We start from the raw sequence: 17776 nt of genomic DNA on the forward strand, positions 1-17776 counted from the left end.
AGGGGACCCCGGGGCGGATCCATACCAAAGTCCCGCGCACTTATGCTGAAAAACCCGTGGCCTATATCTGTCCCCTCCACCTACGGTGTAATGCACGCGCCGCTGTGTCCGTCAAGTGTGTCTCCTGTAACAGTGCGATTTGCACTTGGTGCCGTTTAAGATATGAGTACACCTGGTAACGGCACGAAGGGGTGTGTATCCCTCGGACATTCCAGGTGCAAAATTTAGTCGCAGACATTTAGTTTACACTTTCTCACCCTCCAGTTCCACCCACCGCGCCTCACACCACCAGCACAACAAAGCATAATAGCATAAAGCGGTTTACATTCGGATCCCATCATTACACCACCCCACCAGCACACATTGGAGTTAAGAAAAGGAGACCCCAGTCCCGTAACTACAGAAAGCAAAATTACAATGCCAAAAGGTCGACTGCAGAACATGCTGTCGTCCAAACGCTCTAATGAGCTTTAACTATTCCAAAATACAGGGGGGTTCACTGAGTTACAATGTTATGTATACAAAAGGTCCATGTGGGTAGGGTGTGGGCGTGCTCCCCCAACCACAGGTCGTAAGCGTCTTGTAGTCCACCGCTAGCAAGTGTTCCCAACGGTTAAGGCAGAGCGCTTGAAAGGGTCGAGTGGCAGGTGACTAGCGATCATAAGGGGAGAGGTGTGGCGCCGCGGCCAGGGCGACTGACGTTGGAATCTGGAGATCACGGTTCGATCCTCGGCTCCGGTGGCAGGCCAGCCCAGCACCATGTGACTCTGGGCAATAGCTTGCTTAATCTTCCCGACGGCCCCCAGCGCCTAGAGACCCTTACGAGTGATTGTGCGCTTTACAAATGTGGATTATTATTATTATTATTATCATTATAATGAACGAGTCACAAGCAGGCACTTACCACGGTCCGGACTCACCCCCGGTAGGACTGGCCACTGCAGGGCACCGATGGAAGGCCCGGCAACCAGCTACTCAATGTTCGGGTCATTCCCACACCAAACTGTCCGCTCATCACTGGCGGAAGTTTGAGCTGCTCAGTGCCGGTAGACAACAATGCTGTGGCGAATTCAGTGGATCAAATCAGCTGTCTGTGGCGTAACTCTGGAAGATCCGTTGACCCCTGGGAATCCGGCAGTCCATATATGTATTAGTCATCGCTCACTTGACCCTCCGGACTTGCTCCAGGGGCAGGGAGTTCTGTCAACGAGCCACTGATCTCCGCTACTCTGCGAAGAGCTTCTTGCTGCTCTTCCTGGCGGTGTTCAGGCGTGGGGCCCACAGTTTTATCCTGTCGCTCCGGGCTGGCCATCGAGAGTCGTCTTCGTCGCACCTCCGCCGCGACGTGTCCTCGGGGGCATTCCACCGGGCTCCGTGTCAATTCCCGAGTCGAGCCAGGCCTCCACAGCCTCTGGGGTATTGAAAAAGTGAGTCTTGTCCTGAGCCACAACCCGTAGCTGTGCAGGGAAAAGTAACGAGTATTTGAGAGCCAGGCGGCGGAGTCGCTGTTTCACTTCCAAGAAGGAGTGACGCTGACCCTGTACTTGTATTGTATAGTCCGAAAAGAACATTATGGTAGCATTATCAACTCTGACCTCAGGTCATTTGTGAACTTCGCGCAAAATGGTGTCATGATCGCGGTAATTCAACACACGAATGAGCATGGGTCTCGGATTTGCGCCCTCAAGAGGAGGTCGGGTGGGCACGCGGTGGGCACGCTCCACCACAAAATGCTGCGAAAGGGTACCCTCCGGTAGGATGTCTCTAAGCCAACGCTCTACATGTTCCGGTGCCTCCCTTAGCTCCCATCTCTCCGGCAGGCCCACTATGCGGATATTGTTGCGTCTCGCTCTCCCTTCCGCATCCTCCGCACGATCTTCCAAAAACTCCACCCTGTTAAGGAGATTTTGTACGTGTTTGTCCATCTGGGTGATCTTGGGGGACAACTCAGTCACCGTAGTCTCCAGCACAGTCGTTCGCTCCGCTAGCTTTTTGTGATCAGCTCGGAGATGCGTCATATCTATGGCAACGCTATCTATTTTAGTCTCTAAGGAGGTGCGGGTCAGTTGCAGCGACTCCTCCAGCCGTTCCATCGTGTCCAGCTTAGAAGTTGTGTGGTTCACATCAGTCTGTTTCACCATTTTTCCTTTCACTTGTGTGCCCCCAGTCACAGCCCTCGTTTTTGGTCCCACGTACATGAGAGGCGTCGGGGTAGCCAGGTATAGGTGTATCCCAGGGGATCTCCCTATGTCGTCTGCAGGGCGGGGTCTCTCAGCGGGACACCGCAGGGACCACTCCAGGAGTCCAGAGCTGCAGAAGCCGTTTCCTCAGAGTGGTGACGGGTGATCCAATTAGGGACAATAAGTGCAAGGCAGTGCGGCAGGCCTCAAGTGCGTGGATAGGACAAGGGGTGCAGTTAATTTGCAGATAGCCGTGGCGTTGTCGGATTTGCAATCCAGGCAGAAAGGACGCGCTCAGCAGTTGCTCACTCCTGGGTCGTCACCAGTAGTGTCTACGTTGTAGTAATGGAGTCCGACAATGCGCGCACTCTGGCTCGCTTGTCGTGGCCCTCAGTCCGGCCTCCCCACACACCATGCAGGTACTCACTCGAAAGCGGATAGTTGCTCCCCACCTGCGAGGTGGGGTGGGGTCAGTTGCGCAGTAATATCACAGCAATATCAGGCGTCACTCAGGGGGCCGTCACCCCTCTCTTTTCGGTCAGGCAACTCCTCCGCTTGAAGCCGGGCCGTGGATCGAGCACATAAGTTGCTGTGCCCTATAGTGGCTGCGACAGCAGGGACGGGCAGGCGGTTAAGTAAAGTGCGTAGAGGGTCTCCGCCTCGTTGCATGCTGAGCATCATGCGCTCCAGTTTTGTAGTCGCACCTGGTTCTGGGTCCGGCTCCGTGTCGGAGACAGTGGGCATAGGGGATTTAGTATGCTCTTTAGCTTCGAAGTGCAGCTTACTCTGTTGTTTATCTGCTCGACCCATGTTGAGACAGTACTTGCCTCCGTGTGTGGTCGCGTGACTGTGTGAATGGTGAAATCGGCTGCAACGCACAGTCCATGCACTAGAAGCGATTTCCAGGAATGGGCCCCACGTCCAGCACGCCCTTGTCAGCCACAGATAGGCCGCAATGAAGGGAAGCAGTGGTATTGCCACTTGCGTTGTATTAAGTAGTACTGGGAGGAGAGTGTGGCGATTGGTTGTGATTCCAGGGACAGCCAGGGTTGCACAAAAGGCTGGATGGTGCACAGCTGAAAGCGCTAGGTTGGTAGGCAAATTAGTGCGCATTAGGGGTAAAGTCGCTTGTTGTATGATCTTTATGCGCCCCAGGCAGGCCCAGTTTGAGACGAACTACTCTCCCATTTGTCCCATAGGTTCAAGTAGCAACAGGATTAGGGTAGCACTGGGCGCCGCTTGTAAGTTCCACAATTAATGTAGGGGTGCGATAACACCGGTTATATGCGCCGTGATTTAGATTGTTAGGAGCTTCCGACCGCACCACTCGCCGATTATTGCCCATATACGTGCACTCTGTAAAATGTAATGTAATGTACATGTATTTATATAGCGCAGATCACCGACACGGTATCTAAGCGCTTGCTTAGGGAACCCGTCCTGGTATTCCCCTGTGAGATACCCCGGCAGGGTATCCACAAGGTGAAAGCCAGGCATCCCGCCGCGAGGGGCCGTAGTGGAGATTAAGCAAGCTATTGCCCAGAGTCGCAGAGTGTGACCCCGTGAGTCGAGTAGGCACCGGAACGAGAATTATCGAGTCCGTGGAATTTTGAGCCCGAGACCCGCCGAGGCGGGGAATCGAACCCTGGTCCACGGCCGATCTCAGCTTCCGGGTCTGCCGCCTCTAACCACTGAGCCACGCTTCTCCACTCCACAGCGACGCACCCTGGTCCGCTGTGTCCTGCTCCAGTACTCCCGGCGAACAGTTCCCACGTCACAGAGCACAAAATGTCAGCCCCGCAGGCACTGAGGCGGCTAGAATCGGGGCTTCAGGGCAGCGTCATCGGGGAAGAGACACCCGGCGGGAGTGACGCACCTCAAGCGGTGCCGCGCTCCCCCGTACCACAGCAGCGCCCCAGTCCCGGCAAGGGCCGCACAGTCTCCGCAGATCTCCGGCACAGGACCCAGTACTGGAGCCGCCAGCAGGCACCCTGCTGCACGATCGGATCTGTGAGAGGGATGTCCACCCCGTCACCGCTCGGGTAAGCTGCTCTGCTGCGTCCTCTCCCCACACGCCGAGGGTCAGGCAGCAGATCGGGTAGTCAGCGGCACTCAGCGTACCGCTTACGAAGAAGGGAGCTTGCGGCTCGGGGAGATTAGTAGTCCGCATACATGGGGGCCTCAATTTTCCTGTCAGCGTGGTGCGGCAGTTTGCAGTCGGGTGTTAGAGGCGGCTAGTTAAAAAAAGTAAACCAGCAGAGTACTCCTCAGCAGTTCAAGAGCAGGAATTCATCTTTCCCAGCCATGGATGGCGCTGATTTTGTCGGATAATAGGCGGATTGGTAGCTCGATCAGTAGAGCGGCACTAAGGCGCAGCCATCTTGCTACGGGCTCGCTAGCGCCCCCCCCCCCCCCCCCCCATGTGCTTTTTACACTTAAGTGCAGATTTAACATCAGCGAAGTAGTGTATGTGGCCGTTGTATGTGATTTTGAGCGTAGGGTGTATGGCAACCCCGTTTGTTGTAAAATACACTTGACTGGAGCAAAGTCATAACGGGTTTCCTGCACTGAAAGTGTGAAATCCAGGTAGAAAGTAACATTGCTGCTCTGATGGTTTATACTTCCTCTCTCCCAGGCCAGTCGGAGGATTGTGCGATGATATTTAAGCAGGTGGCCCAGGATTATGCCTACAGAAGGTCTGGGGCCTACTGATCGGTGCATGCGTTCTAGAAGGAAAACTGCTGCGGATGCTTTTCGAACCCAACCTCAACAGAGACTCTACATATGTTTCCATTTTGGGGATGGATGTGGTTTCTGATATCCCCGTGATGCCAAGATTGTTTCTCCGAGACCCGGCCTCCAAATCTTCATTTTTGGCTTTAATTATATTTAGAACTTTTTCCGTTGGCAACAGAGGCTCTTTGGATACTACCTGGTAGTTATGAGCGTCAGAGGCACGGTTTTCAAGCTGGTCTAGGAGTGTCTCATGGGTATCCACTTGTTGTTTTACCTGATCCAGCCGAGAAGTAAGTATATCTAGTTTAGAGTCAATCGTTTTGAGGCTGGATTTGACCTTGGTCGTCGTCTTGTCTTTCAGAGACCTTCCTAGCACCAGCCTCCGTTTCGGATTCGGCCCCTGCCTCTGTCAGCTGCGTCAGTTTCTTATTTTTGAAGGTGAGATTAGTCTGTTTTGCATTGTTTTTGCCCATAGTTCTGCCATGTTGTATCGCGGTGGCTTTCTTCCAGAGTTTTGTTGTGGTTGTGCTGGGGGTTGTGGGCCAGGGGTGCAGTTATATCGCACAGCTGTATGTAATCCTCCAAGTAAGAAAGTTACCCCAGTTAGGCCAAAAGGGACTGGGTAAATATATTTCAATGAAACAAGATTTCCCTTCTGTGCCAGAATTATTTTGCTAAAATAGTATCCACTGAACCAAAACCTAACAAATGAATATCTAGAGATAGCAATCTATTTACATGCATTTATCATATCAAAATTCACATAGTTATTATTCTCACATTTCATTAAAATATAATTAAGAAATGATTGCAAAAATGTTGGTAAAAAGGATTTGGCTTTGTCTGACTATTTCAGATTCCTATTTTCCAAATCTTTATCACAATTCACATATAGAAAAACACCTTCTCTTTATAAACTGTGCAAATTTCTTTAATGCAAAGTCCAAATTATGAAACCTTATATAACTAAAATAATTTGGACTTTGCATTAAAAAAATTTGCACAGTTTATAAAGAGAACATGGTAACAATTTATGTATAGAAATGTATGAATATATAAGAAAGAGTTTTCCTATACGTGAATTGTGATAAAGATTTGGAAAATAGCAATCTGAAATCATCAGATTAGCCTACCCGATGGCTCTCCCAATCAGATCGGAAGCTGTGTGGTAGGCGAGTGCTGGTTGGCTATCCACAATAGTTTGTGGTGCTTCAATGTCTGCAGTTCGAGCGACCTAGCCTCCCCTCCCCTCCAGCAGTGCAGGGTTAATGGAACGGCTCGTCCTCCCCACGGGGTGAGGGGTGGGCCCCAGGCTGCACCGCTCCCCAGGTATCCTGGTCTCCTTATTGCCATGGGGTCCGCAATGGTCCATCTTCGTTTTTGATTCAAGCAGCTAGGGCAGCACGCTTTAGCCTTCTTCCCGGCTTCTATGCAGGGTTCGTTCTGGGCAGCAGCAGTCGTGAGGGCCAGCACAGCGATAGCTGATAGCAAGCGAGTTATTGCAGCCCTCGGCTGGGTGCAGATTTCTTGGGTACGGCGCCACCGGGAGAAGCTCTCACCTTGTACACCCTGGTGCAATCTCCGCAGATTTTCCGGTCCTCCCATGCAAGTGTCAGTACTGCCCCAGCAGCTATTGGGCCTAATGAAGTCCCTTCGGGGCGAAACCCGGAACTCAGGCACCAGCTCTGCGCCATCTCTGAATCCACTGCCTCGCCTCGGGGTACCGCACCACGCTGCAGGCCCGAACAGTCAGGTCCGTTAGGCGCTGGCAGGCTGTAAGTTACAAGTCATTGACGATGCCTCCCAAGCACGAGATCTTCACAGCAGTCACAGCCAGCAATTTGGCGCTCGTTGCCTCCAGCTGGGATCTCTCAATACCCTCCTTTAGCTAGGGTTAATGATAGATAACTTCTCAGTGGCAGAGCCTCCTCAGCGAGCGGGCATCTAGCTGCTAGGCGAGACTACGCTCCCCAAGTTGGCACTTTGTTGCCATTAGTCTCTGCGCCCACAGAGGCCATTCACTGAGACAGCTTTCTGCCCTCCTGGGGAGGTGTACTAACTACTCCCGGGAAAGAATACAGTAGGGGCTTGCTTTGGCAGGAGCTATCACATCCCTCTTGCAGGATGGCATATGGGTATTGGCCCAAAAGGCAAGCTTCAAAGGAGAAGCTGCCTTCGAAGGGCAAATGGGTAACACTTGGGAGAGAGGCTGCTCCATTGTTTAGGAAGACAGGCTGGCGCTAGCGACAGGATAGGGGAAACCAGTTGCCAAACCGTTTTTCCAGTGGTTTGCAGCTCCATTGCTAGCCACACCTCTGGGGTAGGCTAGGGAGAGTTGTCCCCATAATGGAAGTCGACAGAATGGTGCATCCTGCGTTGCCCAGTTGCCACACTTTGCAGGAAATGGTTATCAGGTGGGAAGGAAACTGGTAGTCCATTGGCCACCAACTGCGTTCTGTTCTGAGGGCATTTTCTGAGCATAAGTAGGGTGCCCCTGGCACCCAAAATTTAGATTTCGACTGGATTGGAAAAAGGACCGAGGAAGGACTGCCCAGCTGCACAGTGGAACTGGCAAAGAGAGGCTGCACCAGTGTAGACCTCAGCGGCTGAACCTGGTGGCGAGCAAAGAGAGTGGCTGTGCCTACTGTGTTCTGCTGGTGGAGAAGTCATCTCCGGGGCCCAGCCAATGCCAAGAGACTCCAAAGGTCTGTGAGTTGGGTTTCTGTTTATAGCACAGGCACACAACAGCTGAGAATCCTGATGGGGTAAGTTGGTAGTCCAAAATTCTCAACTCGTTGCCAATCATCGTCGTGCAGCACCATGGACCAGGATCCAATGCACAAAGTTGCACTAGTGTTCGCTGAGCCTGTGAGTGTCATCGTAGTGCAGCGGGGACTTCCAGAGGATCAGTTATCTACCCGTGAAGGAAGGAATGGCCTGTGACTGCGATACTAGGCGACTGATAATCCAGTGGCTGCTGAACCAGCAGCGAGAGTACTTCAAGGAACATCATCCTTGTGACTAGAACCACTCCCCCCCCTCCGTGGACCACAGCAAGACCCACGTTGCCCGTATCACATCCACAGCATCCTTTGAGCATCTTCAGTATCCTTCCTTTCTTGCTTCATTTCATCAGGACCACTTCCTTAATAAAGCCCTGAAAAAGATATAAGTGCCTGAAACTGACTGAAGACTGCTTCACCTGCTGTGGTAACTGTTTCTGAGGACCTTGCTGACCACTCCCCGCCCCCCCCCCCCCCCCCCACTCACTCAATACTGGAGAGAGTTACTTTAGGTGCCCAAAAGTGACCCTATTACAACTATCCCAAACTTTTTGCTGAGAATGTTTCTAACTGTCAAGTTTGTTGAATTTGCCATTGCTTGTTCGCGGTTGAATGAAATGCTTTTTCTATACCTTGTAGATTCTATATCTCTGGAACTCGTCAGTAGATCTTTTTCGTTGTGGTGTCTAAAAGTACCTAAAAATACAGTCTCTTTTTATAACTTGATGGTTGATTTCTTTGGTTTCTTGTCGATTTCTTCTCCAATTTTTTTGGTGCTGTTTAAATGCTCTATACTTGTTCCTTTTTGTAAGCCTTTTAGCTCAGAATCACAGCTACCCTGGGTTGAGCTGAAGGTTTGACGGACGAAACATAGGGGTCCTAAAAGTGTATTACACTGTGAGGTCACACAACCACGCCATATAATACATCTAATACATCCCATTTCCTCACATAGTGCAAAATAATGTTGGATTGGGATGTGGCCTAATTGACAGTGACTAAGATTAATTCAAGCATTATCCATTACTTTTTTGTATACTACAGTAAATGAATATGTAGTCATTCTGTCATAGCTGTTGCTCCAGTTCAGAAAATACTCGACCCTAGTTGTGCCTTTTCAATTCTCAAGGATGTCCGTCTCCTCTCCCTTCTTCCAGTTTCCTTGCCACCTTTCTCTCAGCTCCCCAACTTTGTACATAATTCCCAAGAAGCTCTCACATCTCAACTACCCATGGATGGACAAGAATTAATTTTGTTTCCCTCTCCACCTGGAGACCATTGAAAGGTTACCCTTTCACTGTGCTCTCATAGGATTTTCCGGGGCTTGTGCTTATTTTTTTCCAGCCACCAACTTCATGTTACTCCAACTAGCCACCTGACCTGATCGCACTCTAGCAAGGACGTTACAGACCATGAGAAACTTATACTGTAAGCATTCAAGATTGTTGCCAAAAATGTGTAAGTGTTGTGAGGGTTCTGTGGCTCCATGAGACATGCAGTCCTTCTTGCTTTCATCGCTGGTTGATTAGAGGCTTCTGTTACGACGGTGCACACTCTTTCTATACTCAGCATGTGTCCATCCATGACCGGCATGCAATGGTATGCACGTACTGAGCCACATCCTAACAAACCGACTTCCATTTTCATTTCCCATGCCTCCATACCCCTGCACCAGTTAATCATCATTACTGACTCTTCTCAATTCTGTGTTTCTTTTGTCTGACTTTGCCTTCATCTTGGTTTTCATTTCATTGCAACACTTCCCAACCCTTCTGTTCCAGCCTACTGTCCACACAGTGTGAGTGATGTGTGCTTCTGGCAGTATGGCTCAAATGTCTGTGAGAGATTTTCTTGCCCCTGTTACTTTTCTATTGGTTATGTACAAGCTAAGCACAGCCCTGTACTGTCGTATTATTTGTCAAATGCAAGAATTGTAACTCTACTTTGCAGTAACTAACATTTTACTTCTGTTTTAGTTCTGCGATGCATTTAAAGAAAACTCTCCTCTCGGCATTACTTGTGGCCTGAAGCTGGTAGAGAAAACAGAACCAACTATTGTGCGGTATTTTGGGCTCCAGATCTTAGTACATGCCATCAAGTAAGACACTCCATCCCACTTTACTATGAGAATAAACCTCTGTTAACAGTTTTTAAACCGTTTTAAGTGCATTTTACATTAAAGCTTGTTTACATTAATCAACTCTTGTCTTTTCATACACATGGTATTGGTAAATGACTTCTGTTGCTGTCTGCATCATCAGTATTTTTTGTTTTTGCTACATGTTTTTGGCTGTCCCTTTGGTTATTTTCCTACGGATCGCATGTCTGCAGATTTCTAAGGTCGTGTTCATATTCTATATTATTCCTCCTCTCAGCCTAGTTTACTGTAGTACGATTTACAAAGTAAAATGTTTTTCCTGGGGATGAGAAAGTAAGTTATGATTGCAGCATTTAATATTCCCATCCCCAGGTTTCTAGTGGTACTCTAGTTATCACCAGCCACATTGTTACCCTCTCAGATGTAGACTTATATGCTTAAACCACTTACCTGGTGTAACAACCGGATTCTCAGAACAAACAGACTACCAACCGTAGCTAACCCAATCGTCACGCAAACACACTCTTCCCAGATTGCTATTTACAAGATATATGGAGGATTCGCCTGAGAAGGTGATTATTAGCTATTTACAAGCCTGTACAATTAGAGATATAGCTAACATCTAAGGAATTCCACGTCTTATATCCTATGATCTTTACTTTATAGCCCCACGGCAATCTGACCTGGGCCAACCTACCCCCTCTTGCGTCGGAGGGCAGCTTGTTTTATAGTCTATCGACTTTATCACGTTTAACGTCCAAATGACTCTTTTATCACGTTTTAAGTCCGGATGACTCTTTTATCACGTTTTAAGTCCGGATGACTCTTTTATCACGTTTAATGTCCGGATGACTCCTCGTTTTGAGTTCGGCAACTATTTAATTATTTAATTACTCAGTCCCTAACTCTTAGGATCAATATCATCTATGCTTCCCACTGGTGAACCTGTTGTCCCCCAATGGGGTGTTCTATAGGGGTCGGCGGTACACCTAAGGTGCACCGACGATATTTACTATTCTTAATTTAGATAGGAGCTGTCTAATTAATTTATTTGGGAGTTACTTCCTGCATTGAATCTACCCAATCTTCCATTTCTCAGTTATCTGCTAGAAGGGTCCCCCTCTACCTTCTAGTTAACAGCACCTGGTTGAAAAGAAAGGTTAGTCCTGTCATGGAAACAACACTCAAATATGCAACTGGGGTCCCTTTATTTAACATTAGAATAGAATGACAAAACATTATAACAATGATATATGTATAAGCAATACAGTAGGAAATTATTAATGCAAGTGGAGATCTAAACATAACCTAGAAAAAGGAGTGAATAACTACATTATGCAAATTAGATAAGAATACCTCACCCTATTAATAAGGGTCCAACTCTCTGTCCCTCTATGGTGGAACTAGGACTCTTTCCATGACCATGGCATCACCACCAACGGCTGCTGTCTGTTTCTCTCTCTCTGGTGGAATCAAGGCTCTCTCCTTCTGCACCATCACCAATGTGGTAACTTCACTCCACTCTACTGGTTCAATTACTCCAAAAGCTCCAGCTCTCAGCTCCAGCTCTGCAAACCAACTGACTTCTTTCATTCCAAGAACTATCTGACTGTTCTCTCCAGTTCTAAAATCCTTCTGGCTGACTGCTTCAGCTTCCAAAATCCATCTGACCATTCTCTTCACTTCCAAAAACCATCTGCCAGCTCTGCCTCTCTGCACTTTGATAATATAGAGTGCTCTCTATTCATGGAAATTTCCAGTCTTAGGCCGACTCCCACCGAATTCCTGTACCAGCCTCTGGCTTCTCACGCCGTCCGCAGTGGCCACCTGCATGTTGCGTCTTCCACCAGAGAGCAAAATACATTCTTTCGATAAGGGCCGGTGTCAACCGGTTCCTCACTAGCGAATAACAGCTTTTACTATAAACATTACCTTTGCTCTGCAAGCGCCTCAGTCAGCAGAGGCAAGACAAAGATGGCTGCTCTCTAGTTTAGGCCTTTACGCCCGAAAAGAGGCAAGGAAGGCACAGAATCATGCCAAAGCCAATAGGCAAACCTACAAATAGGCTAAAATAAAGGATTCATAGCTATATACTGAGATGTCATGCCAAAGCCAATAGGCAAAACCCTACAAATAGGCTGAAATAAAGGAAAAGTAACATACTGAGATGGCAGTGGACTATTAGTCATCACTAATCCATAATAGGGCAAATTATCCTGGCGTTACCCCTGGCTAGCTCCATTAACTTACTAGGTCTTGCATATGTGGACACGATACAGAGCTTTCACTGTTATTGCCTCTTTCTTTCTCCTATTGTGACACAGTTGCTCATGTTGGCTTTTGAAACTTTAACCACTATATCTTGCAACAGAAGTAGGTTTGAGGCAACTGCACAAGTATTGTTAGGAGTGCAGAGACATCCCAATCCTTCTTAGAAGCCCGCCTCTTTAAACCCGGATGGTACACCGATCTGCATTAATACATTAGAGGTTTTTAGGTCTCGCATAGCGTTGCAGCGCGCATGCGCTACTCGCTCGGCGGGCTATTGTGATGGAGGAGATTTCAGAAGGGGAAACCCCACCCATCATTTTAATTGGCTGGTGTCATCGTTTATGCTAAACGGTGGCCTCCGATTGAAAATGAGGCTTCTTCGTTCCCGCCCTGTCTCCTTTTAGGACGGCCCATCCAGACAGGATTATTTGCTTGTCGGCTGTCGTGAGGGTGTTTTTTATCTCTAGGAGGCGTGTAGTGACGGATCATGTTTCCGAACAAGCAGCTGCCTTTCCACAATGGCAAGCGCTTGTCCCTGTAAACATCTTCTAATTCCATATTTATTTGTGATGTTACAATTCTCAGTGTGAATAAAAAAAGTTTCAGCAAAGCAACAAGTTAAAGCTGTGTTATCGTGTTGCGGCCCTGCTTTCATCCCCCTGCAAAAACAGGGTCTGCTCCGCACCGGAGTATTCACGCTTGTTTTAAATGAGGCCGTGGGGTCCTTTTGTGCTGTTGACAATGGAGAGGTCAGCCATGGGGAGGTGAGCCTGGGAGGGTGCTCCATAAGGATCCGGGAAGGGGTCTGTGTGCAGCACGTGAAGTAGTGAGTGAGAGCGAGGAGCGGCGCGCTGCAGGTGCGGGAGTTAAGGCGCTGAGAAGGCGGCAGAGAGGACGGGGACTCGGGCATGGTAAGGGCCTTTGTTTCACCGCTTCAAGGCTGTGTTCAACCTCCTGCGGTTGTCATTAGATGCGGGTTCCCGCGGCATAGCGACCGTAAGTAGGACTCCGCCTCCATAGGATGTGATCGCAGAGGGTTTAACGTGGGATGGTGCTCGTGGTAAGATTGTCTTTCGACGGGGGCAGATAGAGGGGTTCTCCTGGTAAGATTTGGACCCCAAGAGAGGGAGAGGGCGCAGAGTAAGAGATTTATTTATACGCTGGTAGAGTGCGACCCCAGAAAATGAGGGGACCTAGGGAGAGAAGAGTGCTTTGAGAGCAGGGCCGTTCACTTGGGGGAGCTTTCCGATGTCGTCACTGGGGAGGGGGAGCTGGTGGGCAGGTGTATGATTGAAGCATTTTCATCCTATTGTTTTTGGGTGCCCCATACAGGACATATTTCGGGGACCTGGCTTGTTCGGGTGAACGTGTTAATGTTATTATTATTATTAATCATTTCCTACTAATCTGAGCATGCAAGATGCAAAACAATTAATGAGATATATATTTACATTCCCAGAAACAAACCACAGAAACCAGAGGAGAAGTTGAGAGAGTTACTTTCTCAGGAAAGCTGCGTGCTTTGTCATCCCTCAAAACATCTACGGATGGAATCACAACAGGACATATTTTTGTGTTTTTTGTTTTTGGGGAGGGGCTCTTATTACACGATCCGTAGTTTCATGTTTTACCCCACGCACCCTTTCCCTTAAAGACACAGAGGGTTGCACGTCTGGTCCACATAGTCGCAGACGTCCTTCATGTCTCCCACTCTTTCCAGCACTACTTTTTAAGATCTCGCCTAAAACACTGCCTGCGCTGTCCATTGCAAGACATATTGTTAGCTTAAGGATATCTTGGCGCCTGTCCATTACTTGCTGTTGGCTTACGTCATTGTAACGTATTCACTTGCTTCTTATACATTGCTGCTCTATGCCTTCCTTCGTCATCTTGTGTCATAACACATTATTTTGCCCTTCCATAGCTCACTTATTCAGGCATGACTCTTCTTTTTTCTTTTTATTTAAACACTCTGTGAGTGCATGTGTTTTCCATCTGTATTCTTCATGTATTCTCCCCCCTCACCCTCCCACTCTGCGGTGCTCCAGGTTCCTCTATTAGCTATGTGCTTTTCCCCAACATTCCCACGTTGTTTTCTCGCCTGTATGCTCAACTGTGTTGTCTGTTTACTTCCCCTCACCTTTGCCCTGCATTTTGCCTCTCACCCACACCCTCTGTGTTGCTTCCCAGCTGCAAAAAAAAAAGGTTCCATGTTTTTGTTATTAATCCAACTTTGGTGGGTGAGTGCCTATATAATGTGACCGGGTGTGTTCAAATCTTTTACTTAAGTTCTTCAGCCATGTAGCTGTGCGTCATTAACTTTGGCATATCTAATAAGTCCCAAAGCTGAGACCTACTGGCTTTGCCAAACCTTATTTGCAGTGTGATTAAGCAATCCACAAGAATGCATGTTTTCCGGCTTTCTTGCTCATGTACTTCTAGTCCACTCTTTGCCACACTCCGTATTGCTTTCTCTTACTCCATGTTCCTCTCCCCACCCCGTCCTTGATGCGCTCCCTCCTCTTCCTTGCTTTTTTGCCCATTTGCTTGTCCACCCAGTTCCATTTTGCTCTATCTCCTGCCCGTTTGCCCACCCCAGCGCTTCAGATTTCGCTCTCTCCATGTCTTGTGCTTCGTTACACCAGTGCCCCCCCACCTGCTTAAGAAACAAGCATTTGCAATGCTATAGGTCTCACATTTACGCGAGTTTGAGCTATTGACATTGCAAATAACAATGCCTTTTATTTTTGTTTTCGTTTTAAAAACATAAATAAAAGGCATTCTCATTTACAATGCCAATAGCTTTAACTCGTGTAACTGTGAGACCTATTGCATTGCAAATGCTTGTTTAGTTTGAGAGACTGTTGAAGAAAGTAATAGGAATGAACTAAAGGAAAAACGCTAATCTATTTGAGCTACCGCCTCTCTCCTTGCCATCTTTGAATATTACTGTCAGTGTATGTAAATAATACTGAAATGTGTCACTGAATAACCCCTATCTTGCTTCAATGATCCCTTGTAATTATGCAGTCATTTGGACTAGCCCGATGTTACGATGAGATGAATTGCTGCAGCTATACAACTCTAGACTCCACTCTTGTTTGGGTCCGCTCTGGTACCAAGGTCAGAATAAAAGGTGTCACCTCCTAAAAGTACTCCTGAATGTCCTCTGCAAAACGTGTATTTAAAAATTTCACCACGCAAACAATGAGGACTCCAACCTGCAAAGTCTCTGGTGCAGTCTTTGTGTTCTCTGTGATGAATTCTGGTCGCTAATGTCTGGACACAGTTCAAATTTGCAGTGGAGCCCAACAAACGGTTATGCATCTACCTGATTGTCCTAGTTCTTTTTTTTAATTCAAAACCCTTTATTGAGAATTTTGAATATACTTATTGTTCCATTTTCAACATCAAATATTCATTGCACATCGATTAGTATTCATTCAATCCAACTTCCCCACACCAACAGGCCTTGTCCAAGCAAATAGGTTTCCCACTACATGGGTTTGAAGCGAAAACATGGAGTGGACCTGATTCAGGTTGAGCATAGGCATGGTTATCCTTGTCCATAAACTCTAGACCGAGCCCCAGATCTGGCCAGATGTTCTCATATACCCCCACATGGTATACACAGTATCCTGCATTGCAGCATGTTTTAGGTTTTCACATACCATATCATATACATTGATGTCTGCTTCTTCCTCCATAAATGTAGCTCTAATTAACACCTATTTACATGGAACCCCCTTTCATTGTATGGAATGTATCCACTCCCCCCTGCTATACACCGTCAAAGGATATATTGTGGAATGACCCACAGAATGTTCGATCAGAAAATCTTTCAAATGGTATCTGTGAGAAGTTGGCCTGATATATGATGCTCACTAGTTCTAGTGATCACCTTGTATCAGTCTAAACAACCCTTATGGTGATTGGTTGTAAGTCAACCTTATAGACCAGCTATCCTAATGGTAGCATGGACAAAGCAGTCTTAGGCTAAACTCTTTTGGCATGTGAAGCCAGCTGTTTTACCACAATATAACCCCTTGAATACCAGATGAAATGACACCACACAGGTTGTTATGAAAATAAACAGTATATTTATTAATAACAACACCTCTGAACTCTTTATGGGGTCAGAGGGCTAAGCACATGACAATCTCTTAGGAAAAATACGATAAATTGCACGAAATCACAATGGTGCCCTAGGGGCACGACAAACCATATACTAAGTAAGTGGAATGTGAAAGTCAATAGTTCGAATGGAGCTGTCCAGAGGCTGTAGGATCGTTGGGACCACGCTACACTAACACTAGGTAAGTAATAGGAGGCCCACGGAACGCGTGTGCAGAGTGTGAACTCACGCGAGATGCGTAACAACGTCTATGGACAGTACAGTTCAAGTTAAAGGTGAGTACGGACAATCCTGACTAGGTAGGACTAAAACGACTGTGGAACTGGACACTAGGACAGTTAAACTACCCTTGAGCACCGTAATGCTCTTGTTACCTCACCCACGGGCCGCGGGTGCATAGGGTTCAAAGTGCGTCGGGTTCTCGCGTTGAAGTCAATGGAGCCTGAAAGAAAAGATGCTGCAGGCGACCAGGAGGAAGATGTCCGGTGCAATCCAAGGGTGGATTGTTGAAGAAGGAGACCTGAAAGCAGAGGGGACAATGTTCACAGTCACTAGCCAGTGACTGGAGTGGAACCAGGAAGGAACCAGATGTCGTCGTGTTCAGGTAAAGAGTGGACGCTTGACTCTGCAGCCACGTGGACCAGGAGGTGTCTTCGACGACCAGGATGGAGGCACGAGCTGTCCCACGCAGGCTCTCGCTGTCGGCGGTGTTGGATCCGGAATCAGTGTCAACAGGCCTTGGCAAAGGCAACCCACGCGGTGAGTGGAGAAAGCGTCTGGTGCGGACTAGGAGAGTCCGGGGTGCCCCTCTTTTGGAAGGGAGCAAGGGCCAGTCTGGAGCAACCAGACCAGCAGAAAAGATTCAAAGGTTCGTCGTCTAGGAGGCCACTAGCCAGCCGGCAAGTGACCAGACAACGCGTCGAGCAGCAACAAAGCAGAAGGGCCCCACGCAGATCTCGTGGATGCTGGAGGACTGAGCTTCGGTGCAGGGGCTGCTCGGGGATGGGGCTTCTCAGTCCCCAAAGCACTTGGTCGAGTTTACCTCAGGAGTCGTGCTGGAAGCGAAGTGCAGTTTCTTCCAAGATGGCCGGTCCCTCGTGTCTCGTCGCACCCACGGGTCTCAGCTTTGCTGCAGATGTGGGTTGAGGTCGGAGAGGTCTGGGAATCCGGGTCTCGTCGGGCTCTGAAGTCTGGATCCTGGAAGGAAGACGACAAAGGGAAGCCGCTGGACGCTTGATGGTGCCTGCTTGTGCAGGGTGGACACTCCTTGCCCACAAGGGAGATTCTTCAGTCTTCTGGGGAGCAGAACGTCGAAGTCCAGAGTTTCTTCTTGTAGAATATGTTCAGGATAATCTGATTTGGAATGGGACCAGCTCCTACCTTTATCCTGCTAAAGGGGGCTGCACTACTGACTAGGTCCCTCCCCTGGGTGGGACCAGGAAGGGGGGTGGACAAAATTATTTACAACAAGGGGTGGTGATGGACAGAGTCTCTGAATTAAGCAGAGTACTCTCACCCAGTCAAGAGATCAGGGCTTGATCCATCACCGTTTTTTAGCTCATTGCACCATCCC

The 17776-nt window shown here is 48.3% G+C and overlaps 1 protein-coding gene across 5 annotated transcripts in view; it reads left to right on the top strand.

Moving 5' to 3' along the window:
• LOC144762305 (exportin-5-like) overlaps positions 1-17776 on the top strand; it is a 2106094-nt gene that overhangs the window by 89976 nt on the left and 1998342 nt on the right. For all 5 annotated transcript variants that reach the window (XM_078647454.1, XM_078647456.1, XM_078647455.1 and 2 more), the window contains exon 2: positions 9676-9797. In XM_078647454.1, the coding sequence (XP_078503580.1) occupies positions 9676-9797 (122 nt within the window). The remainder of the gene's footprint in view (positions 1-9675; positions 9798-17776) is intronic.

The sequence above is a fragment of the Lissotriton helveticus genome, chromosome 6, assembly GCF_964261635.1.
Source record: "Lissotriton helveticus chromosome 6, aLisHel1.1, whole genome shotgun sequence".
NCBI classification, from domain to species: domain Eukaryota; kingdom Metazoa; phylum Chordata; class Amphibia; order Caudata; family Salamandridae; genus Lissotriton; species Lissotriton helveticus.